The sequence below is a fragment of the Anser brachyrhynchus genome, assembly GCF_964034855.1.
Source record: "Anser brachyrhynchus genome assembly, chromosome: Z".
NCBI lineage: Eukaryota > Metazoa > Chordata > Aves > Anseriformes > Anatidae > Anser > Anser brachyrhynchus.
Genome location: NC_137697.1, coordinates 11085660 through 11103560, shown reverse-complemented (window position 1 = coordinate 11103560; position 17901 = coordinate 11085660). Strand labels below are relative to the sequence as shown.

Here is a 17901-nt window from a genome sequence, read left to right as displayed (position 1 = left end):
TTTGCTTAGAAATGCTGGCAATTGTAAACTGCAGCTGTTCATAGGAAGCTCAAAAGGTAAAGAAAAGAAAAAGGTAAGCACTTGGGATCAATAATGTCATCAGGTGTCTCAAGCTTAGGTGACCCTTTTCCTCCTTCCCTGTTTCCTTGGAAAAAGAAGTAATGCAATCAATAGAAAAAATATCACAAAGTTTTTCTTTCATAGGTATTGCATGTGCTTAAAAATCTAACAAAGTGGGTGGATACTAAAATCAAGTGGAAAATAGTAACTTTAATGTAGTTCTCAAAATATATTTGTGAATTAAATTTATCTGTTTTGAGAAAATGAGGTGGATTCCATTACGTGGCACAAGATTTAAGCATCACTATTTTTCACGCAGTATCTTAGATCCTTGCTACTGTATTACTGTATTTTATATGTCTGAAAATAATGGAAATACTTATCAGAACTTCCTGAATACAAGCAAAAACAGACTTCTTAAAAGACAAACAAACAAACAAAAATCAACCAAAAAACTTACCTTCTTTTACTGATTCCTCCTTTGATTGGCTTAATGATAACAACCTGTTAGATTTTTCCAGCTGAAGAACCAGTAGATTGTTTGCTTCACTAATTTCTGATATTTTCTAGAAAATTGGAAAAAGACTAATGTTACATTAATATCTTTTGATATAAACCATGAATTTTGAGTTTTAAATTGATATAAAAATTAACATTGAGACAATACTGCAGTCAAAAGCCTGTGTTATTTGACTTTCTGGAAGTTTCACCGTAGAATGTAATGGCTTGGGTTGAAATGGGCCTTTAAAGATCAACCAGTCCAACTCTCCTGCAATGGGCAGGGACATTTTTTACTAAAGTAGGTTGCTCGAAGACTTTGACCACTTCCAGTGATGGAGCATACACAACCTCTTTGGGCAACTTGTTCCAATGTCTCATGCTTCTCATTGTAAAAAATTTCTTCCCTATATCCAACCTAAATTTACCCTCTTTCAGTTTAAAACTGTTGCCCCTTGTCTTGTCACTACAGGCTCAGGTAAAAAGTCTTTCTCCATCTTTCTGATAAGCTCCCTTTATATACTGAAAGGCCACTGTAAGGGCTCCCCGGCGCCTTCTCTTCTCCAGGCTGAACAACCCCAACCCCCTCAGCCTCTCATTGGAGGGGTGCTGCAGCCTTCTGATCGTCCTTGTGGACCTCCTCTGGAATTGCTCCAACAGGTCCGTGTTCTTCTTGTGATGGGAACCCCAGAGCTGAACACAGGACTCCAGGTGGGGTCTCATGAGAGCAGAGCAGAGGGGGACAATCACCTCTCTTGCCCTCCTGGCCACGCTGCTTTTGATGCAGCCCAGGATACGGCTGGCTTTCTGGGCTGCAAGTGCACTTTGCTGGTTCAGTTTTTCATCCACCAATATCCCCAAGTCCTTCTTGACAGGACTGCTCACAATCAATTAATCACACAGTCACCCAGGTGCAGGACCTTGCTCCTGGCATTGTTGAACTTCATGACATTCACATTTTAGACTTGAAAGACCATGCAGTTGATAGTTTACTCTGCTGAATGAAGAATACTACTTACTTCACTACTAATAAGCTAGTTCTTTCTTCTGAATTCTGTAGTCTATATTCTACATTATTCCTCAGTAAGTTTCTGTCTACTGTTTTGCGTAAGAGGCTGCTGATGCCTTCACTGAGCACCAAAGTGAGTAATGTGTGTGAATGGGAATTGGTATAATATATTTTTTCTATGAGAAAAATATGTCTTTCAGGTGTCCAATCTATATTATCTCTAGTATGGACTTACTGAACAGGATCCATTACCGGAGAGCTGGTCAATGTGGGTCTAACAAGAATTATAATACCAATTTTTCTCAGTGGATCAGTCTCCTAAGAACTGACAAATAGAGAGCTCAATGCATATGGAATACAAGAACAGATGCTTCTGTTATAGTAATGATATTTTTCTAGAAAAAAAAAAGGAATAATTCCTGAAAAGAAAGTCCAGCAAAGCTCTGTAATACTGGTATCACCAATAGATGTTTTTGTTACAAAAAGGTATTCTGCACTTCTCCTGAGAAGCCAAAGTTGGCCTCAGCACCATTAAAATTCTAGTACAGAAAAAGAAGCCTTCTCAGATTCCACAGACTTTGCAGAGAGATCTCTCAAACCAGAGAGCTGAGCAATGACCTGCTACATGAAGTTCAACAAGAGCAAGTGCCGAATTCTGCACCTAGGATGGGGCAACCCTGGCTGTATGTACAGACTGGAGAGAAAGAGGTTGGAGAGCAGCCCCACTGAAACAGATCTGGGGATTCTGGTTGAGGACGAGTTGAATATGAACACTTGGTTTGTTCCTCTTAGAGAAGAGGAGGCTAAGGGGAGGACTCATGGCAGCCTGCAGCTCCCTCACGAGGGGAACGGAGGGGCAGGTTCTGAGCTGCTCTCTGGGGACAGCGACAGGACCCGAGGGAACGGCATGGAGCTGGGACAGGGGAGGGTCAGGCTGGGTGCTAGGGAAAGGTTCTGCACCCAGGGGGTGGTCAGGCACTGGGACAGGCTCCAAGGTATGTGGTCAAGTCACCGAGCCTGCCAGAGTTCAAGAAGCATTTGTACAACGCTCTCAAACCCATGCTCTGATTTTTGGGTGGTCCTATGTGGAGCCAGGAGTGGGACTCAACGATCCTTCTGGGTCCCTTCCAACTTGGGGTATTCTGTGATTTTATGATTCTATTAAATCTCTAGTATCACTCGGAGATACTGTCAGTACAAACACTTTCCAAACAAAAGCATTGTTATTACAAGGCATATTAGTAAGCCAAAACCACTTAGAAGAAACTTTCAAATGATAAGCTTATTAAAACATCACAAAATATTTGTAAATAGGGATTTCATTTTTAAAAAATTATTTTTTACTTTCCTCACTTACCTTTTCTATCTCTGAGAAGTTGTTTAGAAGTTTATCAAGATTCACCACACTGATTTTCTTCATGGCTGTGGTTCACTTATATCTGGAAGATTTCATCCAGTGATCAATGTGTATATTAAAAATAGATCTATGAATGTATGTATTTCCCATTCACACTATATCAAATGATTTCATATGCAAAAAGGTAAGGAGAACAGAGAATACCTTTTAAAAATTATTATTCTTTTTTCATATTAATCGAAATTTCAACTAACATGAGCTCAGGCATTTCTAAGAAATTAGATGAGTATCAGAAAACCCAAGGCAAATCTATCAAACTTAAATGACATCATAGAATTTGGAATTTTTTTGTTGTTGTTGTGATTCGGAAATAAACCTGAATCCTCTCCAGAGACACAATGACACTATTTTACCTAAAAATACCAGCAATCTGCACATGGGATGCTTTTAAAACATATGACCTACTTCTTTTTATATATACTGCTAAAACAGATTGGTTATCCTATTCTCACTTTAAAGAGCAGGAAACTGAATCAATTGAAACAATTACTCATCTACGCTATGCGTAATTTATTGGCAACAGATGAATTTCTGTTAATTTTGATTAACTTAAAAAATGTTTCTTAAGTAAATGAGCTTTTATGAGGCACACATTAATGCAAGATACAGACCTTTTAACTGTGTACATGCTCTAACTATTGAGGCTTCAAGTTACATACATCTTTTCTTATAAACAATTTGCATTAATATCAGTGATGAGACACTGCTGCATATATACCTTACTGTATGAATAAAAATACAGTCTTTTGAGGCACATCCATATAATTCCAGATTATTAACACAATTCCTATTTTTACTAGAAACTCTACGTACAGAATCTTCAACATGCATTTGCAAGATGAATTTGAAAGAAACAATATGAGCATTTCAAAAAATATTTAAAATATCTTTGAATATCAGGCTTCACCAAATAATGATTCCAATACCAGATACAGCATGTATTCTGGACAAAATCATCAATTCTGTGTGGAAGTATAAAAATTGTCGTTTTATAAATAGTAAAAAGATGAAATGAGAGAGCTGAACCAGAAGATAGAATGTGTGCACTACCCAAAAACTGAAGAGATTTCCAGACAGATGTACTTACAATGGAGTTATGCTGAAATATACATGTAAATGAACAAGTGCTGACCAAGAACCAAATGGAATTTTCTCATTCATTCAGTATTTACAGTTCTTTATGTAAATGCAGCTTCTTTAGCAAACAGTACAATAAAGACATGAGTTTTGTGTGTTTAATAATTTTGTCTTGTATCCACTGTTTCCTTTAGTTAGCATTAGAAGGACCAATGCTAATTTGTCAGGTGAAGATAATGAGCTTTTTAAAAAATCAATGGTTTTTAAGAATATGCCTAATATTAAAGAACTAAGTTAAATTAGTTATTTTCTTCAAAGTTAGCAATCTTAATGACCTGCAGCTGCTATTATAATGCAATAAATTGTTAAAATGGAGTTTGAAATATTTATTTAGGACATTCAATTTTGTAAAGCAATTAAGTATGTTAATAATTTAGTAGTCGATAATCTAAATGTAGACTATGAAAACCCTGATCTTTCCAGTCCTTATCATGGGCAGTACCTTAAATGATTTTCTGTTTCACTGTCCCATCTCATCATGCTCTTAAAGCCCTATTTTGCCCTCTAAATTTTGACTGAGGATGGAAGCTCAGCGAACTGCCACATTGTATGCTGTTTTGTTTGTGTGTTTCCCTATTCCATGGCATCATTTGTTTATGTAGAAGGCAGGATGTGCTCAGCACTCAGCAATGTTAGGCAACAGTGCCACTGGGAATACAACTCCTGCTGGACAAAAACAATAAATTAAAAATAATAAGATGTATTATTAATGTTTTATTTTTCCAGTAGGAAAATTCATCACTTTTTGTGTAATTATTGTCACATATGTTATGTCCTCCGAGGACACTTTGGTGAATTCCCTATTTTTATTTTACTAGGTGGAGAACTAAAGAATTAACATGTATTTTCAGCAGTCATAAAACCGACACCTATATTTAATCTCCACCCCCTCATCTCTCACCGTTGTTTTTTAAGTATTGCTTCTGATGGTTTCGGAGGTTTCATTTTTGTTTTGTGTACCAGTGAAACCTCTATTTATAACTGGAAAACCCTGAGAAACTCTGATTTTTTCACAGCACACCTCAGCTGAATGTGATAGTTACCCAGCAGATCGCCTCACCGTTTTCCTGACCTCTACCCACCCTTCTTTAGGGTAGGCACCCGACATTCCCGTGCTTTATTACTCACTCCTTGGGGACCCTCTGGGCACGTACAACACTGTAGGCGGACCAAAGTGACTGGCACCCGGGTAGCCCCCAGAAGCAAATCCCACTGCCCCAAATGATTTCACAGAGCCCTTACCACGAGGTGGAGGTAAGGGCCCCTGCGCCTCACCGGCCCTGCCTGTCCCCCCAGAAGCCCCACAGCCGGTTGGCAGCCTGTGCCCCGAGTCTGAGTGAGGTCCTTTGGGGGGACTCAAGTCATAACCAAGAGAGGACACTGGTAGCTTCTCCCCCAGCCCCCGCTGCCTTGCCTTGCCCCACGTCCCCTCACGGCTGCCTGCAGCTTTTCCCTCAGTGGGCTGAGGTGAGGAGCATGGCGGCCTGTGGCCCTGGGGCAGGAGGCCGGCTCTGGGAGCAGGGTTGCTTCCACCCCCCTCGGCCATGATGTGCCCGGGGGAGTGGGGCAAGGGGGTGCCTTTGCCATGACAGCACCCCAAGGGCAGTGACTCTGCCCCTCTGCTTCCCCCACAAAATAAACAGAACTTGAACACCTCAGCAGAACACCTGTCAAGGCCCTGATTTCGCTGCCTGTGCAGTGCATGAGTTATCTCATCAAATGTCTCCTGACATCAACATTAATGTTAGGTGAGGGGGGATTTCATGTCTGAATATTCCTTTGAACAGAGGTGAATAGACTTCGTATGGGAGCAGGTCTGTGAGTGACAGAAAGATCGATTGATTCCCATTATCTCCAGTTTCTAAGTATTTATACTGTGCCTGTAGCTATGGTTACCAAGCAGTGATACTGTCCGTGTGGATCACTCCTTTCACTGAGGTAAATGACCACAAAGGGCTTCTGGGTAAGGTTTCCATGATAGCCATGTTAGTGGAGAACCATGCCACAGGGCCTGTGGAGGTCGAGCTGGAGCTCACTACAGCAGTCAGGACATTACCTGCTCTGTAGGAAGGCTGCTATTTGGGGGCGTGGTGTGTAGGTGCTGCTGCAGTGCTCGTAGGGATGGAACTGCTGCTTTGGGTAGGCTGGGAAACTGAAGAATCTGCTTACAAATGAGACGGAGCAAGTTACTCTTTTATTTATTTATTTATTTGTTTGCTTCTCTGATGGAAATTGATAACAAATCCAGTTAGGATTACCCTGTCCTAGCATGTTTTCTATTCTGACAAGTGTTTTTTGTTTGTTTGTTTGTTTGTTTGAAAGTAGACACATAGGAATGAAAGAAACCCACCGGGTTACTGAAGACCATCCCTGTGAAATCAAGAGGCAACCAAGCCCTGTAGTTACACAGGAAAACTAAACAACTCCCCCTCCAGCTTCTTCTCACCTTATTAGGTACAAAATGTTTATTTTCCAGGCTAATGTTCAGTTGATGACTGAGACACACCAACATCTCTATAATTCCTCTAGGAGCATCTGTATATTCTGCTTTGTATCCTGCCTTACCATGGAAACAAACTCTGCTGAGGCAGTGGGAACTCTTCAGCAGGGGGGCTCATATCAGTAAATGTTGTAATTGTAGAACAGGCTCAATAGCTAGAGACCTTTACTGAAAATGTCATAGGAAAACATTAACTATCTTGTCATTAAAATGATCACAACTAGGTTTCAGGGTTAGTAGTGCTGGGTGACTATTTGTCTTCACAGAATAATTTAGTTTGGAAGGGACTTCTAGATCTTGTCTGGTTCAAACCGCTTCTCCAAGCAGGGCCAGCTTCAAAGCCAGACGGAGTTGCCCATGACTTATCAAGTTCAGTTTGGAATATCTTCAAGGAGAAGATTATTTTATGATTTAAGCTTCTTGAAGGTGAATTGTTTTAGAAGCTTGGACTTAGGCAGAAGTAATTGTTAATTTATTTAATTGACTTCGATTTTTTCAGCATCACGCTATAAAATTAAGTACTGATATACATTTGCATACCAGAATAAGTGGACTTGCCCTCAGAAATGCTAAATAATTCTCAGGTGGTATGGTTTTATTTGTATCAGAGAAGAAAGACATTACATCTTCAGTGCCTGTTGATGCTGTCCTCAAGACCAGAACTGCTTGTCTGTGTAGATCAGAAGCTCTGGGAGCGTGCAGGATCCTTTATGTCTGAGCATGTCTAGAGAAATAACAACCTACCAGTCATGGTCACAAGCACTATTTGTAGGCAACAACATGATCATAGTGTCTGAGGGTTGCTGTCCACTGGGATATAGACACGGCCAAAGTGATGAAAATCAAATTTTGTGCATAGAAGATCTGCGGCTGAGGTAGATATAAAAGGGTAAAGTGCTGTGCCCTCATGGTCATAGCCTAGACTTGGAACTCTAGATGTGTCATGATGACTAGTATTGATATGGAAAGGAGAACTGTCATTTCCCAGTGAATTTCTGTGATGCTTGTGCTTTCTAGCTCACCTTCCCTGCTTCACTGGCCAATTTTCACAAAATCTGTTATACACTTCCCACTGTACTTGCATACTGCAGCACCCTCAAAAGCCTGTTCTAAAGGGTAGGCACTTAAAGAAAAAAATCCAAGTTTAATAAAGTTATGTGTTTGAGAAAACTAGATCAATGCTAAATCAAAGTTAAATGTCACAAGCCATAAGTGCTCTTCTCAGACCTTCAAAAAGGTGCAAAATCACTGCTGATTGCTCTAAAGATTTTTAAAAAAACAACCCACACTCCTAAGTGTTGAGGATTTTAAAGCACAGTAAACCATGAAGTATTGCACAGCCTGTTTTTAGAGTTAATTATTTACTGGTGTTTTATTTTATCGATTACATTCGCAGGAAGACAGGGAGTGAAGACTGAAATCCAACTCTCATTAGTAGGCAAAAATATTACCCTGTGGCCATCTCTTATATTTGCAATAATGTGACTCCATATATCCATACATAAAAACATCATAGAATCACAGATTAGGACATCCCAAATTGGAAGGGATCCACAAGGATCATGAGTCCCACTCTTGGCTCCACACAGCACAACCCAGAAATCAGACCAAGTGTTTGAGAGCATTGTCCAAATGCTCCGTGAACTCTGGCAGCTGGGTGCTGTGACCAGAGCCCTGGGCAGCCTGTCCCAGTGCCCGAGCACCCTCTGGGTGCAGAACCTTTCCCTAACCCCCAGCCTGACCCTCCCCTGTCCCAGCTCCATGCCGTTCCCTCGGGTCCTGTCGCTGTCCCCAGAGAGCAGAGCTCAGCGCCTGCCCCTCCGCTCCCCTCGTGAGGGAGCTGCAGGCCGCCATGAGGCCTCCCCTCAGCCTGCTCTGCTCTGGGCTGAGCAAACCAAGGGACCTCAGCCAGTCCTCATGTATCTTGCCCTCCAGATCCTTCACCTTCTTCGTAGCCCTCCTTTGGACACCTTCTAATGGTTTTATGTCCTACTTACATTGTGGCTCCCAAAACTCACACAGTACTGGAGGTGAGGCTGCAGCAACACAGAGCAGAGCAGGACAATCCCTTCCCTCGACCAGCTAGCAGTGCTGTGTTTGATGCATCCCAGAGTACAGCTGGCCCTTTTGTCTGCCAGGGCATCCTGTTAAGTCATATTTAACTTGCCATCAAACAGAATTCCCTGGGAAGATGATTACTGGATAGAAAAGCAGAAAACGGACTGAGAGAGCAAAGATGACAGACTCTGACACAGAAATATACAAAACAAACAAACAAACAAAGTTGGAGGGGGAATATTTAACTTATAATAAGTTTAGAAGACAGCAAATATTCTTTTGTTTTAGCTTTTAAAATAGTACTGCTAAATTAGTAAGCAATTTAATATTGCAAACATCCAAAATATGAGAGTTTGTCTATAGTTCATGTAGAGTTCATTCTTTTTTTGCCTTTTCATAGGGTAGTAACTTTTCTAGCAAGACAGTTCAAGAGTCTGGTGGTCACTGAAAAATGTATATGTACTGTCTATTATGCAGGTAGGGAGATTTTTTTTTTTGTGACAGAAATTATCAGGTGGCTGGGTGATGCTTCATTAATGCAGTGCAGCCTACAGAGAGTTTCTAATAGTGGTAAACACAAACGCATTTTACTGCAATCATGAACATCCCCATAGGAGAAACTTTTCTGTGTCAAAGACCCAAGATATGACAGTCCCATCCATAGTTTCTCAAAAACAGCAGCATCTGTATACATTTAAAATGCCATTAGTAGGTTTAGGCCTGCATGATTTTTTACTGTTCTTTATGCTATTATTACTTTCTTTAATACCCACCGCTATTACCTCAGCCATACCAAAGGAATGTGCCACCTGCAGTTAAATTAGCAACAGTGATAGCACTTACCAGAATTAAGCTTTGCAAGATTCCCCTTATACTGAAGAAAGAGCACATGGAAGAGCAGATTTTAACCTTCCTTAGAGCAGTGCTGTCACACATATATTACAGTATCTAGCACACTACAACATCAAGCTGCAGCGTAGCTTAATCAGACAGAAGAAGAAATTTTACTATCACGCGTCCTAGCCAGCAGGATACTGTTTGCTATGTTGTTTTCCTCTTGAAATAAGGACTTCTTTTTCTAGTTTAGGTGAAAGCTGTCTGTCAAGCTTCATTTTTGGTGCAAAATATTCTATGTCCAAAGGATGAAAACATGCAAGTATATGCAAATACGTATTTATTAAGTGCATTAAGGTACTATAACTCATTTAAATATGGATAACTCAATGTACAGGAATGCCAGTGAGTAAGTCCATTTCAATAGGGGCCCAAATTAAAAGCCGCTACACAAATGCACCTACCATGGGAAATAAACAAGGGGAACTGGAATCTTTAGCCCAGACTCAGGGCTACTGTATCATAAGCCTCAGTGAGATGTGGTAGGGTGGCTCTCATGATTGAAGGGCTGAAATGGATGGCTACGGGCTCATCAGAAGAGATAGGCAGGGAAGGAGAGGAGGTGGGGTAGCCTTCTACATTAGGAAAGGTCTTGATTGCTTGGAACTTAGTTATGGTGATGAAGAGGTTGAGTGTCCCTGGGTAAGGCTCAGGGGAAAGGCCAACAAAGGAGATATAGTTGTAAGATTATGCTATAGACCACCCAACCATGATGAAGAAGCAGATGAAATATTTTGTAAGCAGCCAGGGGAATTGTCACGATCCCTAGCCCTTCTTTTCATCAGAGACTTCAACTTCCTAGACATCTGCTGGAAATACAATACAATGGAGAAGAAGCAGACTAGGAGATTTCTGGAATGTGTGGATGATAACTTCCTGGTGCAGGTGGTGAGGGAACCAACTAGGCAAGGTATCCCACTTGACCTGTATTTTGTTAACAGGGAAGGTCTTGTGGGTGATGTGATGGTTGGAAGCTGTTGTGGGCACAGCGATCACAAGGTGATAGAGTTCTCTATCCTTGGAGAAGCAACGAGGGCAGTCAGCAGAACTGCTACTTTGCATTTTTGGAGGACAGATTCTGTCCAGTTCAGGACCTGGTTGACAAAGTCCTTTGGGAGGCAGTTATAAAGAGCAGAAAAGTCCAGGAAAGCTGAATGTTCTTCAAGAATGAAATCTTGAAGGTGCAGGAACAGGCCATCCCTATGTGCAAAAAGATGTGCCAGTGGGGAAGAAGACCAGCCTGGCTGAACAGAGAGCTTCTTCTGAAACTCAGGAAGAAAAGAAGAGTTTAAGACCTTTGCAAGAAGGGGCAGGCAACTCAGGAGGACTGCAGAGATGTTGTGAAGTTACGCAGGGAGAAAATTAGAAGGGCCAAAGCCCAGCTAGATCTTAATTTGGCTACTGCAGAAAAAGACAGTGAAAAGTGTTTTTATAAATACATAAACAACAAAAGGAGGACTAAGATGAATCTCCACTCTTTATTGGATATGGGAGAAACTTAGTGATTAGAGATGAGGAAGGGCTGAGGTACTTAACGCCTTCTTTGCCTCAGTCTTTATTAGTAAGACTGATTGTTCTTAGGGCTCCCAACACACTGAGCTGGAAGCCAGAGGCAAGGAACAGAATGAAACCCTCATGATTCAAGTGGAAATGGTTAACAACCTACTACACTGCTTGGTCACCTTGGACAATCTATGGGACCAGATGGGATCAACCCAGGGGTACTGAGGAAGCTGGCAGAAGTGCTCACTAAGCCACTTTCAATAATTTACCAGCAGCCCTTGCTAACCAGGCAGGTCCCAGATGACTAAAGGTTGGTGAATATGATGCCCTTCTACAAAGAAGAGCAGGAAGGAGGAGCTGGAGAATTACAGGCCTGTCAGTCCGACTTTGGTGCCTGGTAAGGTTATGGAGCAGGTAATCCTGGTTGCAATCACACAGCACGTACAGGACAACCAGGTGGTGAGGCCCCATCAGTGTGGGTTTATGAAAGGCAAGTCCTGCTCAGCTGACATGATTCCCTTCTGTGGTAAGACAACGTGCTTAGTAAAAAAAAAAAGAAGTCTGTGGCTGTTGTTTACTTGGACTTTAGCAAGGTATTTCATGGTGTTTCTCACAGCACTCTCCTGGAGAAACTGACTGCTCATGGCTTGGATGGATGTACTATTTGCTGGGTAAAAAACTGGCTGGGTGGTGGGCCAAAAGGGTTATAGTGAATGGAGTTAAATCTGTTTGACAGCACAGCCGGTGTTCCCCAGGGCTCAGTATTGGGGCCAGTTTTGTTAAATATTTTTATCAGTGATCTTGATGAGGTGATTGAGTGCACTCTCTGTAATTTTGTAGACAACACCAAGTTAGGCAGGAGTGCTGACTTGCTTGAAGGTAGGAGAGCTCTGCAAAGGGACCTGTATGGGCTGGATCAATGGGCCACATCCAGTTGTAAGACATTCAACAAGGCTAAGTGCCCAGTGCTGCACTTGGGGTACAACAACCCCATGCAGCAGTACAGGCTTGGGGAAGAGTGGCTGGAAAGCTGCCCAGCAGAAAAGGATCTGGGGGTGTTGGTCGATATCTAGCTGAACACGAGCCAGCAGTGTGCCCAGGTGACCAAGAAAGCAAAAGGCATCCTGTCCTGCATCAGAAATAACGTGGCCAGCAGGACTAGGGAAGTGATTTTTCCCCTGTGCTTGGCATTGGTAATACCACACCTCCACTTCTGAGCCTCTCACTACACGGACACTGAATTGCTGGAATATATTCTGAGAAGAACTATGAAGCTGGTGAAGGGACTAGAAAACAAGACGTGAGGAGTGGCTGGGGGAACTGAGGCTATTTAGTCTGGAGAAAAGGATGTTGAGGAGAGACCTCATGGCTCTCTACAGCTACCTGAAAGGAGGCTGTAGCAAGGTGGGTGTCAGCCTTTTTCCTCAGGTGACAAGTAATAGGATGTGAAGAAACAGTCTCAAGTTGTGATGTCAGTAGATGTCAGTAGATGTCAGTAAGAATTTCTTCATGGTATGGGTGGTTAGGCATTGGAATAGGCTGCCCAAGGGGGTGGATGAGTCACCATCCCTGGAGATATTTAAGAGATGTGTGGATGTGGCGCTATGGGACAAGGTTTAGTAATGGGACTTGGTAGGTCAGATTGATAGTTGGACTAGATGATCTTGAAGGTCTTTTCCAATCTAAATGATTCTCTGTTTCTATGATTCTATGTTACCATCACTCATACACGTTTGCTACCTAATTCCTGGGATGGGACTTACTAGGAAAGAAAGAAAAGATTATGTATGTGACCTTATCTTTCCTCATAATCGGAGCCATCAAATAACATAAAAGGCCACTTAAGTTTCAGCATGTTCTGGAGCTATTATTTTGTTCAGAAGCAGGTAAAATAAGGTAATATGTTCTTCCACAAAGTGTTTTTTTTTTCCTCTGTACTTGTGTCTTTTCACTTGGCAACAGATGACCTAATCCTTCCTTTATAACTTCATTGAAAAAATAATGGTAATGCATGAAATAAAAAAAAAAAAAAAAAAAAAAAGAGAGAAAGGTAAACACTAGGTGAACTGGAAATGAAATTTCGTAAGATGTATGTCATTCTGTGCCTCTGTAAAAACCCTTGTTTTTGTAGCCTCCAGAAGGAGTCATTAGGGTCAGATATAAAAATCACACAATCTTTTTTATTAGCGGTACCGCATGCTTGACTTTAAACAGCTTTAGTCTGCCTTCTGAAATAACTTTCTAAGTGATTGTGACTGTGGATGGAAATCCAGCTCACTGTATCATGCTGTCTGCAAATCTTAGTCTGGAATAGCCAGTGTTTGTCTGCAGCATAACTTTTAATAAAATATTTAGCCATATGGTATTGAAGATAGACAACATGTTCCAGCACTTTGCTGCATAGACAGACCGGTACGTGCTGTTTCTAAGGGGAAAAAAGCCCCTCATATGTCATTAGAGCCTAAGAGACTTTTACAGTCATTTAGCTTGTCAGAACAATATTTTTTGTTTTAAAAGTCTCAACCATCACCCAAGCAGGACTGAAAACATTAATTTGTAGCACAGCTTATTTGGTCTGTGTCTGACACAGATGCTCATTTATGCTGATTCTGTTTAAATTCTCTCAAATACATAAGTACATACCAAAACCCAAAGAGAAAGGACATACCAAGACTAAATAATTATATTAATGCAAAATTTTAACTGCTGCTACAGGGAAGAAAATGTCTGTCTGTACACAGTTTCAAATTCTTTTGACCTGAGTGTAGCTTAAACATTCCTCAGTAATCAAATGTTCTTCGTTAGTGTGTCAATATCATCAGCTTTGAGCCAGTTTCTGATAGAACATAATTGGCAGATACACATTTTTTACTGTTTTTTTTTTTAATAAAACTCAAAGTCACTAAAACAATTGCTTTTTTTTTTTTTTTGTCTAATGATCTTCACTTTATGAATTACCATTTATTTTTTATACTGCAGCCATGTCAGCATTCCAACCATGCCAAAGCTCTCTCCTGCAAGCTGCTGTGCAAGCTTAGAAAAAGACAGTCTCTGCTTGGAAGCATTTAACAGATAGATATTCTATCCTGTTTGAATAGGATATGACAAAGAAGACTGATGAACTTTAGGGCTGAACAGCAACAGAGAACAGCAAGAGAGAAAGAAGGACGAATTCAAGAAAAATAATTGTATTTTTTTCCACTGAAATCCTAACCTAGTCTGCATTTCTTTGCTTTCTCAGTTACATACGACTGATCTTTCTGTTGACATACCAATGGGCCAAACTGTTACAATTTTAAGCACATTCATAGCAATTATTTTATAATTTATTTGTGATTCTAGGTTTCTTTTAAAGTAATACTGAAGTTCTCCTGATCTAATTTTCTTATACTCCTAAAAAATCAGGGTAGTAGCGAGTGTTTGAACCACATGGATGTGTTTGTATAGGTCAGATTGGCAAGGAGAATAGTTTCTTAAATACATCTAAAACACCATTTTCCAAGATGATTAAATCTGGTCTAATTGATCCTATCCAAAGGAGTCCAATTAGAGAGTATTCTTGTTCTAGTTTGTTTTGTTTCTTCCCAGCAACACCCCCCCCCACCCCCCCCCAACTATTAGCCTTTCTACTGTTGAAATTAAACAGTGGGGGAAGTCCTGTGAGAAAAAAAATGCTTGTGTTTGAAGCATCATTTACTACACCGTGGAAGTAGGAAGACAACTTGTATCAACACCTATGCATCTGTTTTGTTGTATTTGTGTTTGTGACGGTGCTCGACTATCAATACCAGACTAAAAGCATTCATTGAGCATCTGAACAGTCATTTAATTATCACTGAAGTAAATTCAGAACATTGTTGTAATTGATTGATTGGTGGAGATCAACTAATTAATAGTAATCGTACTCCAGAAAGAAATTGCAAAGTTGTTATTTATGCTATAGAAGCAACAGACTTTGTATCCCTAGAGCTTTTAATAAAATACGTCAATCTTTGGTTGGCCTGATGTTGGAATCTGACTACTACAACAAACTGTATGAACTACACCTAAGCAAAATTTTGCATTTTTAAATTCTCTGTGTTTACAAGTTTAATTGCAGTTCACACAAATGCTTCTCCAGAGTTGCACATTCTTCCATTAAAATCCCTTGTCTATGGCTCAGGAAATTTCTCTTAGAAGTTTTCACGTCACTTTCAAGGCACTAGCAAATCTTTCTGATACAAAAAAAAAGTTGGGGGGAGCCATGAAAGAATTCCAACACATAGGCAAAAGCTTAACTTAAGGAATTCCACACTGCTAGGTGAAAGAGAGTGGGCAGAGTGCTGATAATGATCTTAACTCTGGGTAACAAACTTATGGTATGTTGTTGGGTTGGACCCGCATATTTAGTAGCACACTTTTGCTAGGAATCATGTTGGTAACTTTCCAGGCTTGTGCCTTATTCTTCCAAGGAAAGCACATTTAGTTGGCTCACAGAATTAGTTCCTGAAGAAGTTTTCCATTCAGAAAGGCAAGGTTGCTATTTCCTTTGTTTGTAATTCAAGACTGTAGCACTGTATGTGCTACAGGGATAGCTGCTGTGAAATAGATCAGGAAATTTAGTTTCTTTCTTAGTATGGGAAAGTGACCCAACACTGTATGATTCTGAACTTAATATCTTTCTGGTATAATACCATAAGGCTTCATATGCAATACAAGTGAAAAAATATGCAAAATATATGTTCTGTTAATTTTACTACTGAAAAAAAGAGTGTGAGGAAGCAGTTACCTGGTGTGCATAGGCCTCAGGTGTCTCTTAGTGAACAGATTTTATTTTCTTGAGCTCAAAAGCAGAACAAAGATGGTAGTGGAAGCGTCATTTATAGCATCTGTGACTGGAGGCTAAAGAAAGTCGTCAGGTCTTCAACTTCACTTTTACTCCCACTCCCTAAGGATAAGCCTCTGCAGATTTCTTTCCTTCCAGTTGGGAGGAGGGGAGTTCATCTATGTTCTCTCACAATTTGAAACATGCTGTGGAAGGATTCTCTGGATTCTCTGTTTCAGGAAGCTGATATATAATTCATCTGCTAAATTTCATCTATTAGGATAAAGAAGCTCATATTATGAAAAAGAAATACTGAAGCCTGTAGAAAAAAAATTAAACCTGTAAAAAAATTGTGTCAATTTACCAGATGCATTGAGTTTTATAGTTGCATCTGCTTTTCATTTCAGCTACTGACTACAGTTGTCATCCACACCACTCCTACAGCTCCACCTACAACTAATTACCCTGTGCGTTGCTGACTCCTTTTGGCTGCTGCTCTGTTGGACCTGATTCTTAAACACCACTGTTACTGTGTTTCTTCCCTTCCATCTGCTTCTGAACTTTCTCTAGTACCTTTTCTAGTAGCCCTGATTAGAGAAGGTGAGGAAACGTTTACTCAATACAGTTATGCCAGAGTTCTTAAGCAATATACAAATCATGGAAATGGATTTGGGCTACTTTTGGGGTGCGGGCTGAATGCTGAGCACAAGGAACAGGGAATGAACAGAGATGAGTGGTGAAGTAAGACCGGAGTTCAGTGGGCAGAACTACAGCACTTAGGTACATCAGAAAGCATGACTGGGAGCCTGTTGGTGGAGTAAACACTCAGAGCTTAGATCTGAGTCCAGAGAGGTGTGGGATGAGATCACGAGGTGAGGAGGAAACAAACTAGGTGAGGTGTCTAGTATAAGAATAAGCACCTAGGAACAAGGATGGTGAAATTCCCAGTGTAGGTGGAAAACAGGTAAGGTGAGCCTTGAGTAGTTGACACAAAGGAATAAATTGTGTGTAGTCGTGGCCGAGTGGTTAAGGCGATGGACTAGAAATCCATTGGGGTTTCCCCGCGCAGGTTCGAATCCTGCCGACTACGGCCAGAGCTGAAGAGGCTCAGTGCAACTTTATGGATCACAGGAATTTTGGCACCAATATGAGAAAGAACTTCTTCACAGTGAGGGTGACGGAGCACTGGGACAGGCTGCCCGGGGAGGTTGTGGAGGCTCCTTCTCTGGAGATATTCAAGACCGTCTGGACGCCTACCTGGGCAGCCTGCTCTAAGAAACCTGCTTTGGCAGGGGGGTTGGACCCAATCTTTCGAGGTCCCTTCCAACACCTACAGTCCTGTGATTCTGTGATATGTGGATCTTGCTTCTGTTTGGCCTAAGGGCGTGGTTTCTATAGGAGTTAAAGCACTGGCTACGTGTCCAGTTAATGATTAGTCAGAAATCAGAATTTGTACAATGAAATTAGATTTTAACAGAGGGAACTCCAGCATGAAAATACATCCAGTGTTCTCTCCTCAAACTCAGTTGGCTATAAAAGCTGGTTATTACCAATTCCTCCATCTTGGTGAACTAGGATGTTCTGAATTACAACTGGAAAATGTGTAATATAATAGTAATCTTCTGTAGCATCGACAACCCCTCCTCCCCAACAAAATCTGCATTGCTTCTTTAATTAAACAAACAACAACAACAACCTTTATTTTTTTATTCTCTCTTTTCCTCTCAAAATAGTTAATTTGGCACCCTGTGTCAGACACTCCTTGTTGCAGACTGTGTGGTAATAAGCCCTGGTGATAACACACCTCAGTGCAGGGAAATAAAAGTTGCCTCTGGCTGCATTTCAGATGGACTTGTAATTTGCAACTGCACTGATACATACATTGCCCTATCAGCTAATCATAGAACCACAGAATATCCTGAGTTGGAAGAGACCCACAGGGATCATTGAGTCCCACTCCTGGCTCCACACAGCACAACCCAGAAATCAGACCACGTGCCTGAGAGCGTTGTCCAAACGCT

At 41.0% G+C, this 17901-nt stretch overlaps 1 protein-coding gene across 1 annotated transcript in view; it reads right to left on the bottom strand.

Moving 5' to 3' along the window:
- The window catches only part of CCDC152 (coiled-coil domain containing 152), a 32713-nt gene extending 16767 nt beyond the window's left edge, over nt 1-15946 (bottom strand). The window contains exons 1-3 of the mRNA XM_080575044.1: nt 15845-15946; nt 2925-3006; nt 521-626 (exon numbers count right to left, since the gene is read on the bottom strand). Of these exons, the coding sequence (XP_080431170.1) occupies nt 521-626; nt 2925-2987 (169 nt within the window). The 5' untranslated portion in view covers nt 2988-3006; nt 15845-15946. The remainder of the gene's footprint in view (nt 1-520; nt 627-2924; nt 3007-15844) is intronic.
- Nucleotides 15947-17901: the final 1955 nt, after the last annotated feature.